At 42.5% G+C, this 20,608-nt stretch overlaps 1 protein-coding gene across 2 annotated transcripts in view; it reads right to left on the bottom strand.

Moving 5' to 3' along the window:
• The window catches only part of LOC133357558 (sucrase-isomaltase, intestinal-like), a 341,356-nt gene that overhangs the window by 279,608 nt on the left and 41,140 nt on the right, over positions 1 to 20,608 (bottom strand). For both annotated transcript variants that reach the window (XM_061575541.1, XM_061575542.1), the window contains exons 5-6: positions 15,599 to 15,711; positions 14,861 to 15,006 (exon numbers count right to left, since the gene is read on the bottom strand). In XM_061575541.1, the coding sequence (XP_061431525.1) occupies positions 14,861 to 15,006; positions 15,599 to 15,711 (259 nt within the window). The remainder of the gene's footprint in view (positions 1 to 14,860; positions 15,007 to 15,598; positions 15,712 to 20,608) is intronic.

The following is a 20,608-nucleotide window of genomic DNA, read 5'->3' as shown; positions in this document are numbered from 1 at the left end:
TTTTTTCATTGTGAATACTCCCACATCTACCAATATGTTTGGACGGGTGGGAAGAGTCAGCAACAAATAACCTCTAGAGGGACTCTCTAAAGCGCTCTAGAGCTCCCTCGTTGGAGAGCTCGAGAGCTCTCTCTGTGGAGAGGGCCTTTCTGCCAGCATTGGCATGAGCTAAACATTTCAGGGCTCCACCTTTACCTATACACGGTAAATTGCATCTTCCAAATTAACTACTCTGATCCACATGCACCACTTCTGTCTGTTGTTATTTAATTCCAACCATGCGTCCGAACATACACAAATCCTATTGCCTGCCACCACACAATTCCTATTGGCTGCAAATTCGCAAATCTTATTGCATGCTCACAGACAAATACTATATCCTGCTACAACACGATTCTTATTGGCTGCAAATGCGTAAATCATATTGCATGCTCATACACATATCTTATTTCCTGCCACCACGAGATTCCTATTGGCTGCACATACATAAATTCGTATGCCTGCCAGCACGCAATACCTATTGGATGCATATACGCAAATTCCTATCGCCTGCACATACACACATCCTATTTCCTGCCACCACGAGATTCCTATTGGCCGCACACATACGCACATCATATTGCCTGCACGTCAACAAATCCTAATTCGCGTGCCACAACACGAATCCTATTGGCTGCGCGCGCACACAATATTTGCCAGCAGCGTTCAACGTGACGGGAGTGACGTTGAACGCCGCGCGCAAATTCATTACCGCCCGGCCGTCGTTCACGAGCGCATGCCTTTTGCTCGGGCAGCTTTCTGCCATGTTAACAAGTGGCGCGCGCAGCCGAATAGATCAGCCTGATCAATATGCATCGCTCGCGGGCGTAGTTTTCCCAGCGCACGTTCGTGCGTGCGTGCGGCATAGAACCACCACCACCACCGGCCCGTTGCGCTTGGACGTGAGCAGCCTCGCCATGAACTCGGAGCCGTTGCTCTAAAGGTTAAGGTTCATTAACCTTTTCTGCAAGCCTTGCGACCCATTGTTTTGGTTCTCAATCGTAAAAAAAACACGTAGAATGTCAATAAATACATAGGATTTGATGAAACAAAACGGTTGTACTTAAATCTTGACTTAAAGCTTTCGTGACTGCAGGAATACATATTCTTTGGGTCTTTCGGTAAAGCCACGTAGATAGAAAAATAATAAAAAAATATCACGACGTTAAGATCGCAACACAAGCCCGTGCTTAATTTGTGTTTTCGATCCTTTTAGTTTTACCTTCTAAACAAATCTGGCCACGTCTCGCGCGCCTAAAAAGGGGCACCTCGTACCCCCAGGGGGGTGCGTGCACCCCAGGTTATGAACCACTGCTCGAAAGCAAGCGTCGGAGTCCTTCTTTAAACTTGCGCGCACGTGTGTATGCACGTGTGTATGCACGTGTGTATGCACGTGTGTATGCACGTGTGTATGCACGTGTGTATGCACGTGTGTATGCATGTGTGTATGCACGTGTGTATGCACGTGTGTATGCATGTGTGTATACGTGTGCGTGGGGAGCGGTAGTGTAGCGGTTAGCACGCTGCGCTACGAACCCAGCGACCCGAGATCGATTCCCGCTCACGGCCAACACCGATGGCGATTATTTGCATCTTCCAACCTCAAATGAGTATCTGGTGCGGTGTGTAAACACCCGCCTCTAGGGAGACAAAGGCGGTCGGGCGTGGTGCTGGCCACCCATCGTGTGCCGTTCGGGCCTTCATAGGTGCTCGCTAACAGCACTTGCCCTCAACAGTATGCTCAGGCTACACGGGAGATTGTTGTGCGTGCGTGCGTCTATTCATGTATCACGAGGGAGGGGGGGATAAAAGAGGCAAACGGCCCCGCTTGTAAAACCATTAATGCTGCGGCACCTGGAGACTTAAGCGATGGATGACCTCCGTCCCCAACGGTGGCAAGAGCGCGAGTTGTGCATACGGAGGGAGGGTGGCAGGCAATGCGCCTCGATCCGTTTGTCATCCATCAGCCACGCTACGCCGCCGTGGATAATTGAGTCCCCCCGGTGAGAGCAACCCGCTTTTTTATGTTTTTGGTCTCCCGGTCGTTTGAATTGGACACACCCAGGGTGGCCAATAAATATGCTCTTCGATAGCGCGCGCGCTGTTTGACCGTCTGCGACACGTGCATTGCGAGTCTGTGCACCTCGGTCTCCTCCTCTAATGGCGCGTCAAGAGACATCTTATTTCGTCAATGCCCACGCGCTTTTGATTTGCGTCACGACAGGTGATGTACACCAATTAAATGGTTGTTGTTGTTGTTGTTGAGAATATCGGTACGTTGCTCTTTCACTATGAAGTTCATTTGCCCAGAGCACTCCCACCTTCTCTTGTCCACCTTTAATAACTGTCCTCGGTAAAAATACCCTAATGTGTTTTATTAGTTCTGTTTCTCATACTGTTATGTCAAATTGTTTATCGAACTTGTTGCGGGTCAAACGTTCTTGCTCAAATGTGTCTTGTACCCAATTATGTCGTCTTTCTAGATTTGAAGCTTTCGTGACTGCAGAGATTCATATTCTTAGGTTTTTTACCGAAAAAACCTAAGAATATGTCGTCTTTCTTTTTCCTTTACGTTGTATAATTTCCAGCAAGTAACTCCATTGGCCATTATATTGAAAAGGTCATCGGGAAATCTCAGGTTAACAATGTATCCATGCATGTCTGTGCCTGTATTCCTGTCACCCTATTTTTGGAAAATATCAATTACTGGTGGCTGCCCAAATATGACTTAGCCACCGCAGCCACCTGCACTTTTTAATGTTTTTAAAGACCCCCCCCCCCCATACATGTCACAGGATGCCCCAATTGTTTGCCACTCATGGCCAGATATGGCCATGAATTATCTCAGATTTTTTTTTATGTCACCTTCATAGCTGTGCCTGACAGTGCCTGTCTCCCCCTGTCACCCATCATTACCCCCAAGGCGGCACCCCTGGTCTGCCATCAGCACTTGCCTTAAGAGGCTCTAAGCTACACGGAGACCCCCACCCCCATCCAAAAATCAACCCTGCACAAATTACCCCTGGCTTCTCAGCGAAACCATGGTGAGGACGTGGTTAAATCATGATTGACCCATAGGCATGGCACAGCGGCATAATGAGTTACGGTAAGTGAGATTGAGTGAGAGGGTGGGGTTTTCTGCCGTGTGCACTGTGTGCGCACGCGTTCATGGCTCCCTCCGTGGTGATATTCTGGTCAGATGTGAGAGGGATGGCCGAATCGGTTAGGCTGCCAAATTTGCTATTTTGGCCGGGATAGTCACAATTTCAGAAAGGCTGTCTCGGTGTCCTAGTGTCCCGAAGGATTTTTAAAGTCAGTCAAAAATGTTCTGGCCTCGTGCTTGATTTATTACGTGCGCGACAAATAAGAAATGTTTGAAATCCAGACGTAGACTAATGTGGCTTGTTGTGGTCATACGAATTCGACCATAATGTATCAGGTGGCTTTCTCAGACAGTGGACAGATAACAGATGGTGATACTGATGCATACAAATTGACAACCGCACACACTTAATCCAATTCACGTTATTGTTCCGATTATCAGGCACCATACGCATAATGTATTGGTTTAAACTATTCACATTTGAAGCGCTCGCTGCGTTGGAGAGATTGAGCCGCTTTTTTGCCGTTTTTATCTCGAGTAATTTTCGAGTAATCGGCCGTCAAATGTGCAGGTTTTTTAATTTCTCGCTCTGCTCACTCTTAATGCACAGGGAATACCGACTGTGTGTAATGTGCCATTAAACAGACACGCACCTGCAGGCGCGCAACACCGTTTAATTGACACCCACACAGACGAATGTGCGTGTACACCGCCGCCGCGCAGAGAGGCACACACGAGCTACGAGCGCGACAGATGTCCAAGTTGCAGTGAAGTGCCTCTTATCCGCAGCCATATTTACCCACAATTCCTATTCCTGCGCCAAACGAATTTGGAATAAAGAAAAAAAAAACGCACGTAGTCTGGGAGGTAATTATTCCTCTTTAGAGATTTTTTTTTTTCTGTAGGTATAAACTAAAACTTTTCCGGTCATCCTCGCAGCGGTTTTTGGGCTAGTCATCGAACAAAGACGGGCACTGCATCACGCACTTTCAGATGCGTTTCTGCGGCTGTATGGAAAGCTATTCTTTCTGATATGAACTTTTACATCTATATTGAAAACGCATTTCTTTAGAACCGCTTTTGTCTTTAGTTTGTAGTCTTCCGCCGCACCTCCGATTAGCACGGTTGGCTATGTACGGTGCGAAATAAGTTAAACACACACGCACATATATACTAAACTAGACTGTTTCCTACCTCACCAGATATGTAGGAAGTCGTGGGTTCGATACCGACTCTGACGCCTGTATATTTAGAGTTTGCATGTTCTCCCCGTGGTCGCATGTAATTTTTCTCCAGGTCCTCCGCTTTTTCCCTCCACATTTAGAAACATGCGTTTAAGGTATTTGGCTTGCAAATTTCCATGTGATAAGCCACTTAATTGAGCTATCATTTATGGTCAGGTCGCTTCTGAAAAATAACTATGGAACTCAGTTGGCCTTACCTAGTAAAATTAACAAAAACTAGTTTCGTAGTTGTGTCCCACAATAATGCCGGTTGATTATACCGTATGGATGAGGGTAAACACCGTCATTCGAATCATCAGAATTCTTCATTAAAAGTGCCAGAGGTGTGAATAACATTGATCGTTATCGTAGAGAGATTAGAGTGAAAAGGAATAAACTGCGTGGCGTCGCGAGGGTTGTGGAGTGAAGTTGACTTTGCCACGAGCATCACAAATGCACGTCACAACAATTGACAAGTTTCATTCCTTTCTCATATCCACTGCTGGATGAAAAGCGTTTCGAAACCCCCGTGTCGGTCATGGGGAATGTTTGAGCATACTCCATCCACCATGCCAGTCACCGTATTGGTGAAGGTGGGTGCCACGACCGATTCAAACTTCAATCGCCACTGATATTTAGCCATGGCCAGGAATTGAACTCTGGTGGTCGGGTTCATAAGGAAGCAGCGCCACTGTTGAACCCCAAAATATACACGGACTACGATATTGTACGTCCAGAATAAACATCTCATTCGAGATCTAAATATAGCAACCTCCTGGCTTTGACATTCCTCGAAGATACTGGGTGTAACCGTCAACCACATCAGAACATCAACAGGCCGATACACAAATCCCCTTCATGAATAGATAATGAAGAACAAGCCACAGCAGTGCGATTGTGACCCTGCAACCCAAACTATGGACCGTATCGTAAACCCGCTGTGGTCTGCGCTCCTTAAACGAAGGAGAAACATTAAAAACTACGCTCTCTCTCTCTCTGCTAAAGCCATTTCGTGGCTCGCAGACCTCGACATTGGCATTTAGCTCCTGAAAATATTTCTCAACGAGTAAGAATAGATCTACTTCGTGTCAGCAGGTATTCCAAAAGTTAATTCCTAAATCGCTACTGCATGCACTATTCTCTTCTCGTTTCAACACCGCAAGTGGCGTTCTGAGTGTGCTACATGCTCTGCATGCAAAAAATGTAAAAAATTGAAAAAACTGTGTAAGGAAAATAATGTTTATTTTATTCTGGATGTTCTCTGAAAACCACACTCGCGACGTGGAGCTTTAGTGAACACATTGTCACTGTGCTGACCACGGAGCCTGTCCAGAGTTCAGTGATAACATGAACGCAATTCCCTGCAAGGTCTGCGTTAACCTATAATAAAAAAAAAAAACATCCCAGGTGTTTATAATAATTAAACAGTCCACTTTGGCTCTCCTATTCACACTAGCATGGGGTGACACTTATCGAACAGCATTGAGCTCATGGTGGAAAATCTACATTCCAATGACAGGGGCCTGGCTGCTGACCTAGGACTACATATATTGTATTGGGAGACAGCGTTGAATAATCTACGTGATAATCACCATCCCATAAATGTGCACTGATAAGTAGACATAAGTCTAACGTTAGGTTATAGTGACTCTTAGTGTCTTGTACAATAATTTTGGCATGTAAATAAGCACACATACATACACACACATCTAGAAATACTGCACATGAATATTTAAGTACTGTAGCATAATTAAATAAACACCAAACAAAAATACAAGTTTTAATAGCACTGCATAGCAATTGGTCTGAGGCCATGGGGCACAGCATATTAATAATTAAGGCTAATTAAACAGTGGAGAAAAAACTATTAGCATAATTCAAAGCTGTGTGCTGGTTTGTGGCAATTTGCATAGAACACAGAATTGAATGAGGGCACTTTTGCCCACGCTGACCTGAATTAAAGTCTGCAGATGAATCTTTTTGAGAAGAGCAAATCGGCGCGAATTTCATTAAAGGCTTCCACCATCTCCGCTGCTCTTCAACTTCTAAATTAATAAGTGGCATGTGGCTATTGGTTTTTTGCAAATAACTTACAGGCTTGCTCCTGGGTAACAGAGAGATGATTTTAAGCACGTTATATAAGCGATTGTTTCATATCTACATATGCGTCGTGGATTTACTCTCCAACACACAGGTGGGCTGAAGTAGTCACTAATTGGAGCGTTGTTGACATGACAAACCTTACTGGCTGTGTCGGGTGGTGGAGGGTTACGACACATTTATACTTACACGATCTAACCCAAAAACCTTTATTGCGAGAGCCTCTTTTCTTTACGGAGGAGGAATATGATGAATAATATGGCACACGCGCAACCGGTCAACACATCTCCGGTCTGACGGTGTTGGTGCGGTGTTTGGTAAGTTTTAGTAGCAAAATGGTTTTGGTGATTTTGTAAATTGATGTGTTGCAAAAACAACACGTGGAAGTGTGTCCTCAGAACGGACGAACGGAGGGAGAGGTGGCACGGACACAGCTGGATAGAGGTGCTTATTAAACTGGGAACAGCAAGAAGTGGCAGGCCGCACATTAAGTATATCATTCGTGAAATGACTTCTGTTAATTGCGGATATGTCTGACAACTTTGCGTCCGTGCACCTCTCATTCTCAACACTCTTTAGAGCATCGATGTTACACGCAGTGCATTTTAAATGTGGAGCATGAATATTACCGCAATTATATATGTATGTTGAACTTCGTTTCGCACCATACGTAACCAGCCGTGCGAATCGGAGGTGCGGGGAACGACAACAAACTAAACAAAAGAGCAGTTCTAAAGAAATAAAAGCAGTTTTTACCGTATAAGTAAAAAAAAATTGGAAGAAAATGCTACAAAAAGGAAAAAAAAATGCTAAGATGGCAGTTGCAAGGCAGCAAGGCAGGTCCCAAGAGCACACCCGTGAGTCTTCCCGCGCCCAATTAAAAGCCTGGCAAAGCCATTTCGTCAGCAAAATGTGCACTCACACGTGCCTGCTTAGACAGTACTCAGCAACGCCAGACGTCTAGGAGAAATGCTCACGCAGGGACAAACAAAGGAAAAAAAAACCTGCCCCCGTATAGCCTTCAACTGAGTGTTAAGGCAACAGCTGTTAGCGAGCGTCTTTGAAAGCCGGCCGCCTTTGTCTCCCTAGTGCTGGTTACACATCGCACCAGGTACTCAGTTAAGGCTGAGTCGACATAGGGCGGGGCGCGGGGTGGGGGGATGCCCAGGGGAGGGGTTCGAATATGAGCCAATGAGTGGAATGGAACTCGGGTCGCCGTGGTCGTAGCGCAGCGTGCTAACCACGACACCACCGCTCCCCACAACTGTTCCCCAAATTGTCATGCACGCACGTGCCTTATTGGACACTTGCGCACATAGGCTTGAGTGTGTTTACACGTGTATACACAACACGGCATTAATGTATTTCAATGCTATCCTTGCATCAAACGAGTAACACTCAGGCGTACAACAACAACAACAGAAATAACCCTTATAATTGAGTATAGAATATTCTTGGTTATTTCGATAAAGTCACGTAGAAGGGAAATAATACAAATATAAAACAATACAAATTCTCACGACGTTTCGACTGCAACACAAGCAATCGTCATCAGGTGTGAAATCCACGGCAAGAATTTTTTTTAAAAAGGGTGTAGAAGGTTTGGGAAAGTATTGCTAATGGAGGTCCTGTTATTGACATCAAACAGCCCACGAGTGGACTGGAGATCCAGTAGCATGGTCGTATGTTTGCTGATGTTGCACGGATGCCAAGAGAGTCAAAAACAAAACATATATTTCAGCATCTTTCCCTATACCGATTTGAGTTGTGTTTGGTGAGCGCCTCTAAAGGCAGGCATGGCGCCGCGGGGAGAGTAATTTTAGTCAGCACATTTAAGGCCGAGTCAACTTCTGGGAAGAACACAATTTCTCCAAGCGCATTCAGGTTGACTGCCCGTGCAGGTCCAATTGACAGGCAGTTGGCTCACCCTCGTGGCATTTGAGGTCATAATTTAGAGAGGAAAAAAAAGATTGGGCCCCAACACCGTGCCACCTGCTCAAGTGGCAAGTAGCCACGTGATCACAAACAGCTTGAATCCAACATCCCCCCCCCCCACCTCACCTTCTTTCATACAAACTCATCTACAGAACCGAGGATGCCGACAGTGATGGATTATGATGCATTGATAATGTGAAGGAGTGTGTGTTTCTGCATATTTTTGCACGTTCACCTCCGAGTGCGTTTGAAGCCCAGATCCGTGTAGATGCTCTGCAAGTTCGGGCGTGAACAGCTTATAAGCCCATTGCATTATTCCCTGATCCACCACAAAGGCCACACAGGGCTTATGCAGTACAACACGACAAGCCAGATATACCTGCCATTAATATTGGGCAACCAGAGCATGCAAAGCTGAGGAGCAGATGGGGAGAAGAGAGACGACACAGCAACACAGAGGTGGAGGAGAAATGGACTCAGCAAGATGAGACAGGAATATGGAAGCTATGGGGGAAACGAAAGAATGTTTATGATCGCCCAGAGCATTGTACATGAGAACAGACACAGCCACCCAAAGCATGGGTAATGGAAGTATGGATAATGATGAGGCATGTTTTTTGTTGTTGGTATCTTGAACAACCAGGCAACCTTAACACAAAAATACCAGCTGAAGGACCAAACAAAGATAGCATGCACCGAGCTCCACGTGTGCCGTTGCAGTTTGGCCTCTGCTCACAAACATTACAAGGTGAAATCCAATTTTATAAATCCTCTCTCACAATTTTATCCACAAGTAACACTGAAAGCCCTGTTCCATTTCACTGGGACTCAAATTGAAAGTTGGGGGGTGTGGGGGGGGGGGGTTGGTAATGATAAAATACATTTTTGAAGGAAAAAAAAAGCAATACAGAATAGGTCTCGACCATCCACCCACACGGCTTGATGTTGATGTTTTATCATTATTCGAGTCACTGGTCATGACTAAATTATAAAAAAAATATGCAACATCATGACATTGAGGTCTTTTGTTTTGTATGGTTATGGTTATAGATTATATATATTTTACATTGTGATGGACATTTCTATGCTGGGAGAAAAGGCACGAAGTTAATTGATTCTAATATATATTGTACAGCTATTATGGATTGATCAAAACAAATTGTAAGGCAAAGTATATCCCTCCAAAAAACACAGGCAAATGGGGTAGCACCTGTTTTTTTTGGCGTCTCTAAGTCGGCGGTGGAAATTCCACATTCATTAAACCGCAGAGCAATGGCAGCCTGAGTCAGGCTGAGTCAGCCTGGCAATGCTCTGCTTTTACATGCAAATTACCTATCACGAACCACAGCATGCCTGAACCAAACGTGTGCTCTACCCAAAGTGGCCCTTGGCCGGATTGTCAATACATAGATATTAGTTGAACACATAGGCTGTGTATGTATATTGTATGTTGATTACCCTCTGAATAACCTAAACGCTAATGTATATCCATTGTAATTGATATGCATAAATTTACCCCCGCCCCCCTCCCTCTGGCCTTCGAACCTGGTTGGCTCGCATTTATCCATCTATTTAAGACCGAAACAGGAGGATTTCTCCACAACTCTGTCTGTCACCTGATGATGCTAGTCGTAGTTACTGGCGAAAATGTCGTACTCAAATTGTAAATGTTGTGGGTTTACGCTCCAACACACTGGTGTGCTGTACTAGGAACGAATTGGCATGTTGTGTTTCCGTGACAAACACTTTACTAATTGGCTGTGTCGAGTGGTGGCGGGTTAAATGACACATTTATATTTACGCAATCTAACCAAAAAACCTCTATTATGGATATATAGATATGATAACTAAGCTAGAAAATACACATATTCAACGTTATGTTATATTTATTACCAATAATACTAAAATTCGTTTTTTTAAATTCCATGTGAAGCTAATTTAATATAAATGATAACATACATGTATTGATGTTAGAGGTTATTGTAATTCACAAATATTATATAATAAACACAGGCTTAAATAATGTTTGGGGTTATGAGCGTGGATATTAATTACATGTGGGTCTATTTGATTAAAATAATAAAGTACACGTTTTGATGTTCGAGGTTATTGTATTCATACATAATTTATAATAAACACTGGTTTAAATACTGTTTTGGATTGTTATGAGCATGTATATTGTCTGAATACATATTAGAAATGATTTTTTTTCCTAACATGCCTTCACATTTTAAATGTATCATACTAAAATACACTCTCTCGTCTGGTTGCTGCTATCGGTAACTATTGCAATATTTATTGTAAAGTTTTCGAAATAAATTCCTGATAACAATCATGCGGTTGTGGTTTGTCTCACTTCTATGGAGGTCGTTCATTAAGATTAAACTGCACGAAGACTCTAATTTTTTCAATTTACATACAGTACATATACCGTAAGTATTCGGATGTGGCTTTCGCGACCAATATTATTCATAATCAACGTTTTTGAGTTAATAATGACGTCACCCTGCTGCTGCTCCATATAAGAACGGGAGACAGAGCAGAGCCTCACCATTCTGGCGAATTGCCCGATGATGCTGGATGAAATTACCAGCGAAACGTCGTACTCAAATTGTAAATGTTGTGGTTTCACGCTTCAACACACCGGTGGGCTAAAGCAGTGAACTATTTGTCCTTTGTCAACGTGACACTTTTTTACTGATTGGCCGTGTCGGGTGGTGGAGGGTTACGACACATTTATAAATAACGCGATCTAAACCCAAAAACGTTGATTATGAATTCGAATGTGGCACAAACACAATGTTTCACATACCAATTCAGAAAATGCACCCCTTAGCAATCGACTATTCACAGCGTACGATGTGACCAAAAACAATAAATAAAGCACTAACAATAATAATAACAATAATAAAACAGATCAAAATACAGGATAGCCTGAGGCTTATACCAGGATGGTGTTCGGGGAGAGAACAAAACAGCAAAGGCCACAAACGGCATTAATAACCTCTTTAAAAACAGAGCCAAAAACTCTCTGGAAATAACTACATTTTGGCTATGGTCTAGCGGGCACCTTTTATGATTAAAATCTGCTTCAGTCGAGCAAACAGAGCTCCATAAAGACAGGGTGGAGGGATGACAAAAAAAACCCCAGGCATAAACCTTGGCAGCAAGTTAAACATGCAATCAATGGAGCGATACTACTCAGCCCGGAGATTGAGAGAATTTCAGAGCATTATAGAAGCCAGAGTCGCTATTTAATCTCGAATTTATTACCAAATCTTCAGTGTGACACCGGGTTCAGCACGCAAGCGCCCGGTGTTTTGGTTTGAACTGTTTTGATTTTACAACAGGTCTTTACTGAATACATTCTTTTGACTGGAAAAACTAGAGATACATGAATCTAGGGAAGACAGCGAATTAAGCGCATAAGCAATTTGAGCAATTTGATGCAACTATGGGTGTCTAATGCTAAGTAATTGTGTAAATATCATGGACTGAGCTAAATGGAAGGGCGGTCACGATCACTGATGTTTTTGAGAAACGACATGGCACAGAGTTAGCAGGAGATGGATCTAGCCCTGTATGCATGTATGTATGTTGAACTTCTTTGACATCAAATTTCCATTTAAAGCTTTCGTGACTGCAGGGATTCATCTTCTTGGTTCTTTCGGTAAAGTCACGTAGAATAAAAAAAAATTATTCTCACGACGTTTCGGTCACAACGCAAGCAGCCGTCCATTGGCATCGTACGTGGCCAACCGTGTTAATCGGAGGTGCAGAGAACCCTGGGGTAGGGGGCGGGATGGTCCCTGACTATTTTACTGCGCGACTAAGGGCAAAGCTGGCCCTGCAGTGTCAGGAGTGGCGGGCTGAACGGTCAGCTCCCCCCTCCTTCTAAATGATGACAATTAAACAACATTTGCGTGCAAATGCTGATTTTCCATTAAAGTTCGCCAGTTTGGCGAAAGCCCCTTAACGGCGGAGGGCAGTGAAGCGGCCTGGCGCTAACGCATTTGCCACTGCGAAAAAGAGCTTTATAGCTCATCGGATTTCTCCAGTATGAACAAATAAAAATTCTGAATCTGTTGCACAGGTCCATGGTTCGAATCCAGTAAGAGCCGCCCTGGTTAATACCGCGTTGTGTAATATCCACAATTACATTACGCGCTATCTGCTTCACAGTGGATGTGAAAAGATCCCCCGACAGCATTTGCAAGAGTGGGCCATTGTGTGCCAGCGTCATGGTCAAAATTTGCCTATTTTGCATTGCAAACGACTCAATTGGAATACACATAGCGATCATCACTCCCCTTCTGCGAAAACTTGGCAGGACCCTCCCGATAAAGAGTCGGGAGACTCATTGAGGCTTTCCTGGGTGAACAAGCATCATGATAATGCAAACTATGGCAGAATGCATGACAGACACACGTGTATTGCACTGTAACTCATTCTGTTAATCATTGATTAGCAAATCAATGTGTTCACTCATGATACATGCATGGCATACTAACATAGGAGATCAATTATTTACAATTATTTATATGGTTAAATTACATTCATGACTCTTTGGTTCTTTCGGTAAAGTCACGTAGAAAATCAAATAAAATAATAATAGAATGCGACGTTTCGGTTGCAACACAAGCAGCCATCATCAGGTAAGAACGAATGATGAAACACAGACACGGAAACAACATAGGCAGACACACATGCAGAGACACACCGAGCGAGACACACACCAAGACAAACAGAAGGACAACGAATCTGTGCCGAGGCCTTAAATAGAGAGACTGAGATGGAGCAGCTCAAGCTTTACAAACAAGATGGGAAAAAATACAAGAAACAATGCTCATGATATGTTCAAAAACGAGAAAAAAAAGAAAAAAAAATATCATCAAATGTATGTACGCATGTTGAACTTATTTCATGCCGTACATAGCCAACTGTGCTACTCAGAGGTGTGCTAAAATTACATTGAAATCACGACAATAGCATTTTAACAATCGCCAATTGAATCATAACAAGACGAGCAAATAGATCTGAGACATGTATAATGTACTTATTCTAGGTTTTATCGGTAAAGTCACGTAGAAGGGAAACAATAAAATTATACAAATATTAAACAATAAAATTGTCACGACGTTTCGATTGCAACACAAACAATCATCTACGTGACTTTACTAAAAGAACCAAGAATATTAATCCCTGCAGTCACGAAAGCTTTAAATCAAAATATAATGTACTTATTATGCACTGCTGCATGAGGGATCCTCCACGCACCTTGTCTCAGGAAGTTCATCTGACGACAATTTACTCTGGTGGTCAGTCCAGATTGGTGTTGCTAAAAACGGATAGATGTGGCTTCATAGAAGTGCACATCTTCTTGGTTCTTTCGGTAAAGTCACGTAGAAGGGAAGTAATAAAATAATAAAAAATAAAAAATAATTTTAACGACGTTTCGGCCACAACGCAAGCAGCCGGCCTCAGGTGAAGACCAGACCTGGTTTTATTATGTTTTATTTTTATTATTTTATTACTTCCCTTCTACGTGACTTTACCGAAAGAACCAAGAAGATGAATCCCTGCAGTCACGAAAGCTTTACATAGAAGTGCACATCTCTGGAGACCACCTGGAGAAGATTCCAGGCATGTGGTGACAATGATGGCGAATGAGTAGAGACTCTTTGATTTTTGAAGCTGTTAACATACATTTGTTATCATGTTACACTGCATTATCCGTTCTTTTTAAATCCTTTATATTAAGTTCGCTTGCTTGCTTACGTACGTGCTTGCGTGCTTGCTTGCTTGCTTGCTTACGACCGTGCAAATCTTTCAGTCGTTTTTTAACCCACTTCCCGTGATCCAATCGAGCTGACATTTTCCACACAGACTCGTTGTGCATGACAATTAATTTTCGTGAAATTTTTTTTCCAAAATTTTACACTGTTTAGGAATTTTTTTTTTAAATTACCAATTGCTTAATGCTGGCAGACAATCATCTGACCCATAGGTGGCAGCCATCTCAAGCCAGAGGACGAGAGGACTCTAGCCGCCACGCATATAAAGGATTTAGAGTGCAAAACTTTGTTTTTACGGGTTAATTTTTTTTCCATTAAGAATGATTGTCTCATATAAGTGTTAACATTATTTTGAAGCACCCATAGCCACGAGATGGCTTCAGGAGATAGTTCGTGTAGCTTTGTAATTAGTTACATCGTGTAAATATAAATGTGCCCTTTAATCCACCAACACCCAACACAGCCAATTAGTAAGGTTAGTCATGTAAACAAAACGTGCCAATTCGTTACTGCTCCAGCACACCGGTGTGCTGGAGAGTAAACCCACATAATTTACAACATTCACAGAAACAGTGGCTTACTGCACGGTCCACAAGTGGAGCGAGCAGAGTGGGGGGAGGAAGGGGTGGGTAGTGACACGTGGGGTCCCAGGCGAGGCGACTCACAGCACGATGTTGGTGGCCTTGCGGATGACGCGGATGCCGAACGGCTTCTCGATGACCTCCACGCCGTACAGGGTGTCGCTGGCGGCCTGGCCGGTGAACCGTGGCACCAGTGGCACCTCGAAGCGTGATGCCGTGGCATCCGTGATCTGCGAGACGAAGAGTCGAGTTGAGCAGGGATCGATAGGGGTGTGCCGCTGGGCTTTGTGGTAGTTCACCCATGACTTTTAGAGAATGCATAGCACCTCCAAGCAACTCAAGTGGGCCCTGGGATTAATTAAAAAAATACGAATGCACTAAATAATTTGAAGATACTCCACTGATTTTCATGACTATATCGATATCTGCTTCGAAGTTGATTGCCTATTGTGAAAGCAATCGCTCCATGTGTAACAGGGGAGAGTGGGAAAATATGTAATAAGCGTATTTAGACTGGTGAGAGACGTGTCGAGGCTTTGAAGTAAAAAGCTGTGGTCTCTATCATTTGTTCCGTAATTATTTCGGTGGGGGTATCGATACGTAAACCATGCTGTGCACGCGTTAGATAATACATCAACAATAAAACTCTGAAATAATTATACGAACGGTAATAAATAGAACTTTGCAAAGATATGGAAAGCAGCACACCCGTGTCGTTCAAGTGGCTTTAAGCACAGAAGCAAATGGTAACGACATTTTTTTTATTCGCGAGTGAAGGCATTTAAGCAGTGAGAAAGACTGCCTGCCCGTCTGCCTGCCCACCTTGAAGTGTAGCTTAGTCTTAGTCTGCAATTCCACTTCAAGGAGCAGCCGGTTGATGATGTCGCCCCCAAACCTTGCTGGGGTCGGGATGCTATTGAGCTCGTATTTAAAGCCTGTGCACAGCACACACACACACGGAGCACACACTCACCAACCACTCTCTTCAGAGTTAGCCGAGCGCACATCGGCACTGCTTAAGTCGAATTTGGTTAACCGTCTTGAAAGGTCAAATTGTAGCCACTTTGTATATACGACGGATGTGCTTTGAAAATATGATGGATGCATTTCGGCTTAACACATTTCAAAGTTCAGATTTTAGTCTTTTTAGAACAATTTTCTAAGTGACGTAATACTTAAACGTGTTTTTTGTGCTAGAAGTAGCACATTCCAAAAGTGACTTAACATAAGTAACATCATTTCCTGTGATGTCAAACCTTCCAATTCGAAAAAAAAAAATTCGGACAATTCGAAAGCTTGTGTTTAGGCCCCATTTTCATATTTTTCGGAATAATCCAGAAATCAAGAACGCATGACTAATATTCATGTGAATTGCTTATGCATATGAAACGTACGTGTTCATATCATTGTCTATTTAAGGGGTCTATTGATCAGAGTTTTCAAGTAGATGCGTGACATCAACTTCCAGGGCTATACTCTGACATAAGGTGGTGTGCACTGTGCGTCGTGAGAGTTTTAAATTTTATTTCGTATGGCAAGGTGAAATTTGCAACGTTATATGTGTAAATTAAGGTTATTGAGGCATTTAATAGTCTCTGTGGAGGCTTGGTGGATTAAAGATAAATATACAAACACTTATTATGAATAGAGTATGAAATTTAAATGTCTTAGTCTCATTTGAAAGCTAAACACAAGTGTTAGAAAAGTATCCCCATTTCTTAGACTCACAGCCATACATGTCCGCATGATCTACAACCTTGCTGCAATCGTAAAATATATCTGAGAATAAATATTTAAATCGAAACAATTATGCTCCATCCTTATTTATAGTAATGTTTTATTGTACACGAGGAAACCACTTACAAATTGGCTCTGATCTTATCTCATTCAAGATGCACCACAAGCCAGCCTCGCCAAACGAATTGTAAATGATCGCAACGCTCACACGGCAACACTCATCTGCGTGCTTTCCTCATTGGAATGTCGCGACTCTGAGTTTGACACATTTTAATTCGTATCTAAATCCCATTTTTTGCTAATTATTATATCGATTTTGGTGACCATTATCCTGTTTAAGAGACCTTGGTGTATCTCATAAATTGAGCCCTGTGCAATTTTATAATTATTAACTTGGATATATATATTAATTTTATCAGCATATTTCTAAACTAAAGCATTTATTTATTTATTTATCAGATAAGGTCCACTGAGCTATTATAGCCGTTTTTAAGAATCGACCTGGCCACAAATGATAGCTCAGCAAAACGGCTTGTCATGTGTAAATCTGTCGCAGCCAAATTTTGTAAATGCATGTTTTTAAATGTGGAGGGAAAAGCCAATGTGACCACGGAGCGAACATCCAAAATCCAAATTCATCAGCGATAGGGTCGGAATCGAACCCACGACCTCCGGCATATCAGACGAGGAGAGTTAACATCTCGCCACTGCAGCGCTCCCTTTCTGGAGGTGGCTGGGTGTTTCAGGTGGTTAATAACATATCAAGGTGACGAGCTATAACGAGTGAGAACCCGAGTTTTAATCCATATAATGACACACGCAATTAAAGCAGGTTCTCCAGCGTGAGTCGATGGTCCCAAGCTGATCACGTGAAAGACCCGATCACGTTAAATTTGATTTCGATTGATTTAGACAGAAAGTTCCACCTTTGACATTTCACAATTTCAGTTTGATTGACATGAGAAAAAAAAACTATTTGTAGGGCATGTATAATGTGTCCCTTTTGTGGACGTAAAAAGAGGTTTACTTAAGTGATTTCAGAGTCATTCTCTGAAAAATGAAATTCTCTGCTAGTTGACGTACTTTTACACTTACTTATTTTCATGTCAAGGCATAACACGTATACCACCCGTATAATGAGATTTTTTGTGTAAACGTAAGAATTTAATACTATTTATATTTTTGGCGTCTTTCGGTAAAATTATGTCGATAGGTACAAGTGAATAAAAATGATGAATATAAAATAAACAATAAACTACGACGTTTCGATCACAACAAAAGCGATCGTCATCAGGAGGAAAGAGGTGGGGAGCTGCTGAATGCAGACTGTTTTATAGGTTTAAAATTGGTGGAGTCCTAGGGTCATAAACGAAGTGGGCGGAGCTAGTGATGTTAATGTGAGAAATTAGCATGTTGATGTCAGATCAGGGAGAGGCCTCCAAGACGAGTGCGTGGGTGGCGATGTTAATGTGATAAATTAGCATGTTAGTGTGAGATCGCAGAGCCAGAGAAATTCAACCTGTTAATGTGAAATCGGAGAGCCGGAGCAACGGGGAAAAAATAAAATAAAAATTAACATCGGAACGTGGCAGGATGGGAACATCACAGACAGTTATGACTTAAACTGGTTGATGACGTCTTTCCAATGATTGCTGAGTTTGTACCCATCCTCTCAGTGGAAATTGTGTCTATGTCTGTATATATGGATTGCTTCATAAACGAATCTGTATTGATAGCCAGTGGGCTTACAGAGTACCTTCGTCTTAGAGAAATACATTTCATGTGAGCCAACCGCATTAAACAGTCCCTCCAGAAAAACGCGGAGTTTTTTGGTGATTGTTGCGGGCAAAAATCGTTGATTATGCGGCACGTTTTCTTAAAAAATGCGATGGAATATGCGGGATATTTATGCAATTTTATGCGATTAAATTGCGGGAACTTGCAAAAACTGCGGTTTGATGAAAAAGAGAAAAAAAGAGTGATTCCCCCAACACCCTATTCACTAGGCTACTACTTTAATGTAAAGAGTCATTTCTTATTACTTCCTATGATAAGCAAGCATACTACATCACAGAAAGTGCTGGGAATATTTAAGTTCTCATCTTGTTTTATTTCAGACCTTAACAAACAGATGGCTCAAACTTACAAAACATTGAGTCGAACAAGTTCTGTAGCTTTACAAAATGAATATGCTACAACTGTAAAAATGAATAAATAAAATATTAAAAAATAAAATGTGTGCTTCCTGTTTTACAGAGGTAGCTATACAAAACAGACATCTTCTGTTAAAATACGTGTTTTCAGTGCACAGTAACGTAAGCAATACAGTAACAGTACAGTCTTACAGTAATGTAAATTTACATACTACTAACAAAAAAGTGCAATCTTACAACTGTAAAGTTGCATAAACTCATGAATAAAACTAACTACGTAGCCTCTAACACTTCATAACGTTCCCATGGCAACAGGGAAAATGGCTGCGCTTGTGTGAAGTAAACGCAACATTTTTCAACTTTCTGCTAAGATATATGTGACTTTTTGCAACGAAAATGCGGGGATTATGAAATCATGCAAGCCCGCATATTTTGCGTGCGGAAATCTGCAATTTATGCGGCAAAAGTGCGGCGTATTTGAAAAAACGCGCCCCCCGCATAAATATGCGGACTTTGGCTGATTTTGCGTGGAATCTTGCGATCGCATAATCGCGTTTTTCTGGAGGGACTGATTAAAACAATGATCAGCCACGGCCGACGTGTTGGTCCAAATCTGCCTTATGCTCACGAACACGGTCAAAAATATGTCGCTTAGTTTCCCCAATGTAACTACTGCCGCAGACACAGCTTAGTTTGTAGACGCCAGGGCATTTCATATCAGGGATCACATCCTTCACAGATTGCATCAGATCACGAATTTTATGTACTGTGTTAAATCGAGCCTGGATCTTGTGTTTGCTCAAGATTTTGGAAATCTTTTAGGTGACCGTTATTATGTATGGCAAGGTGATGGTTTTGATTGGGTCCTCTGATGGTTCTTTCCCAACGGTTGGGGTGGTAACTTTACGGATTGTGTAGCCCGAACATCCATTCATCTTGAGAGCTTGGTGCACGTGTTTCAGTTCACTGGCTAGGTGATGATGGTCGGAGATGCATCGAGCTCTATGGTGTAGAGTTTCGATGAGGGAATTCTTCTGGGAGGGATGGTGGTGGGAGTCAGGTTTTAGGTAGGCATCCGTATGAGTTGCTTTCCTGTAGACAATGTCCCATTGAGCCATCTCATCTCTTTTCGATTAGAACATCTAAAAATGGTGGCTTGCCATCCTTTTCCACCTCCATGGTGAATTTGATGGCTGGGTGTATGGAATTAATGTGGTTGAGGAATTGGTTCAGAGCTGGTCGGCCATATGGCCAATTGATGAACGTGTCATATTCGTACCTCTTCCACAAGGACGAACGTCGAGTGGATGCCTGGATGGCGTCTGTCTCAAATTGAAACTATTTAATTGAGAAATCATTTAGTTGAGTTAATCACCTGAAGACGGTCGCTTGTGTTGCGATAGAAACGTCTGTCTCAATTAATGTTCTATCTACGTCACTTTACAAAAATATCCAAAGAGTATATAATCTCCTCTTATACATGGGGGTTGCACGTAATAGGATACAATTTACCCCATGTATCTGTCAAATATTGTAGATAATAGAACACATTTTCCACTTAGCAGTGAAAACGTTCAATAAAGATAGGAATATGTTCTGTCGGAGAACAACTCATGAAAGGGAAACAACTTTGAAGATTGGAGAGCGTAGAACAAAATAGGGCCACTGATAGCATAACTTTTTCTGGACGCTATAGGTCATGTAGATAATTAATAGGAGTTAAACGAAATAGGGTGACAGATAAGGGGAGTTATCCTGTACTCATACGCATGGTGAATCTAAGTTGAACCCATCCCGGGTACACACCAAATAGCGCACAGACACCTTAAGCACAGATTATAACTGCACACACGGCTCCCATTCTGGAGATAATTTTGCGCCGGAAACATAAGGCGACCATGTGTTGTATGGCCCCGAAAGGGCGTTAATCCATGCATCACGG

The sequence above is a fragment of the Lethenteron reissneri genome, chromosome 58 (assembly GCF_015708825.2).
Source record: "Lethenteron reissneri isolate LAM-NWPU_2019-01 chromosome 58, ASM1570882v1, whole genome shotgun sequence".
Taxonomy (NCBI): Eukaryota; Metazoa; Chordata; class Hyperoartia; order Petromyzontiformes; family Petromyzontidae; genus Lethenteron; species Lethenteron reissneri.
Note: the sequence above shows the minus strand (reverse complement) of the source record. Positions and strands in the feature narration are given on the sequence as shown.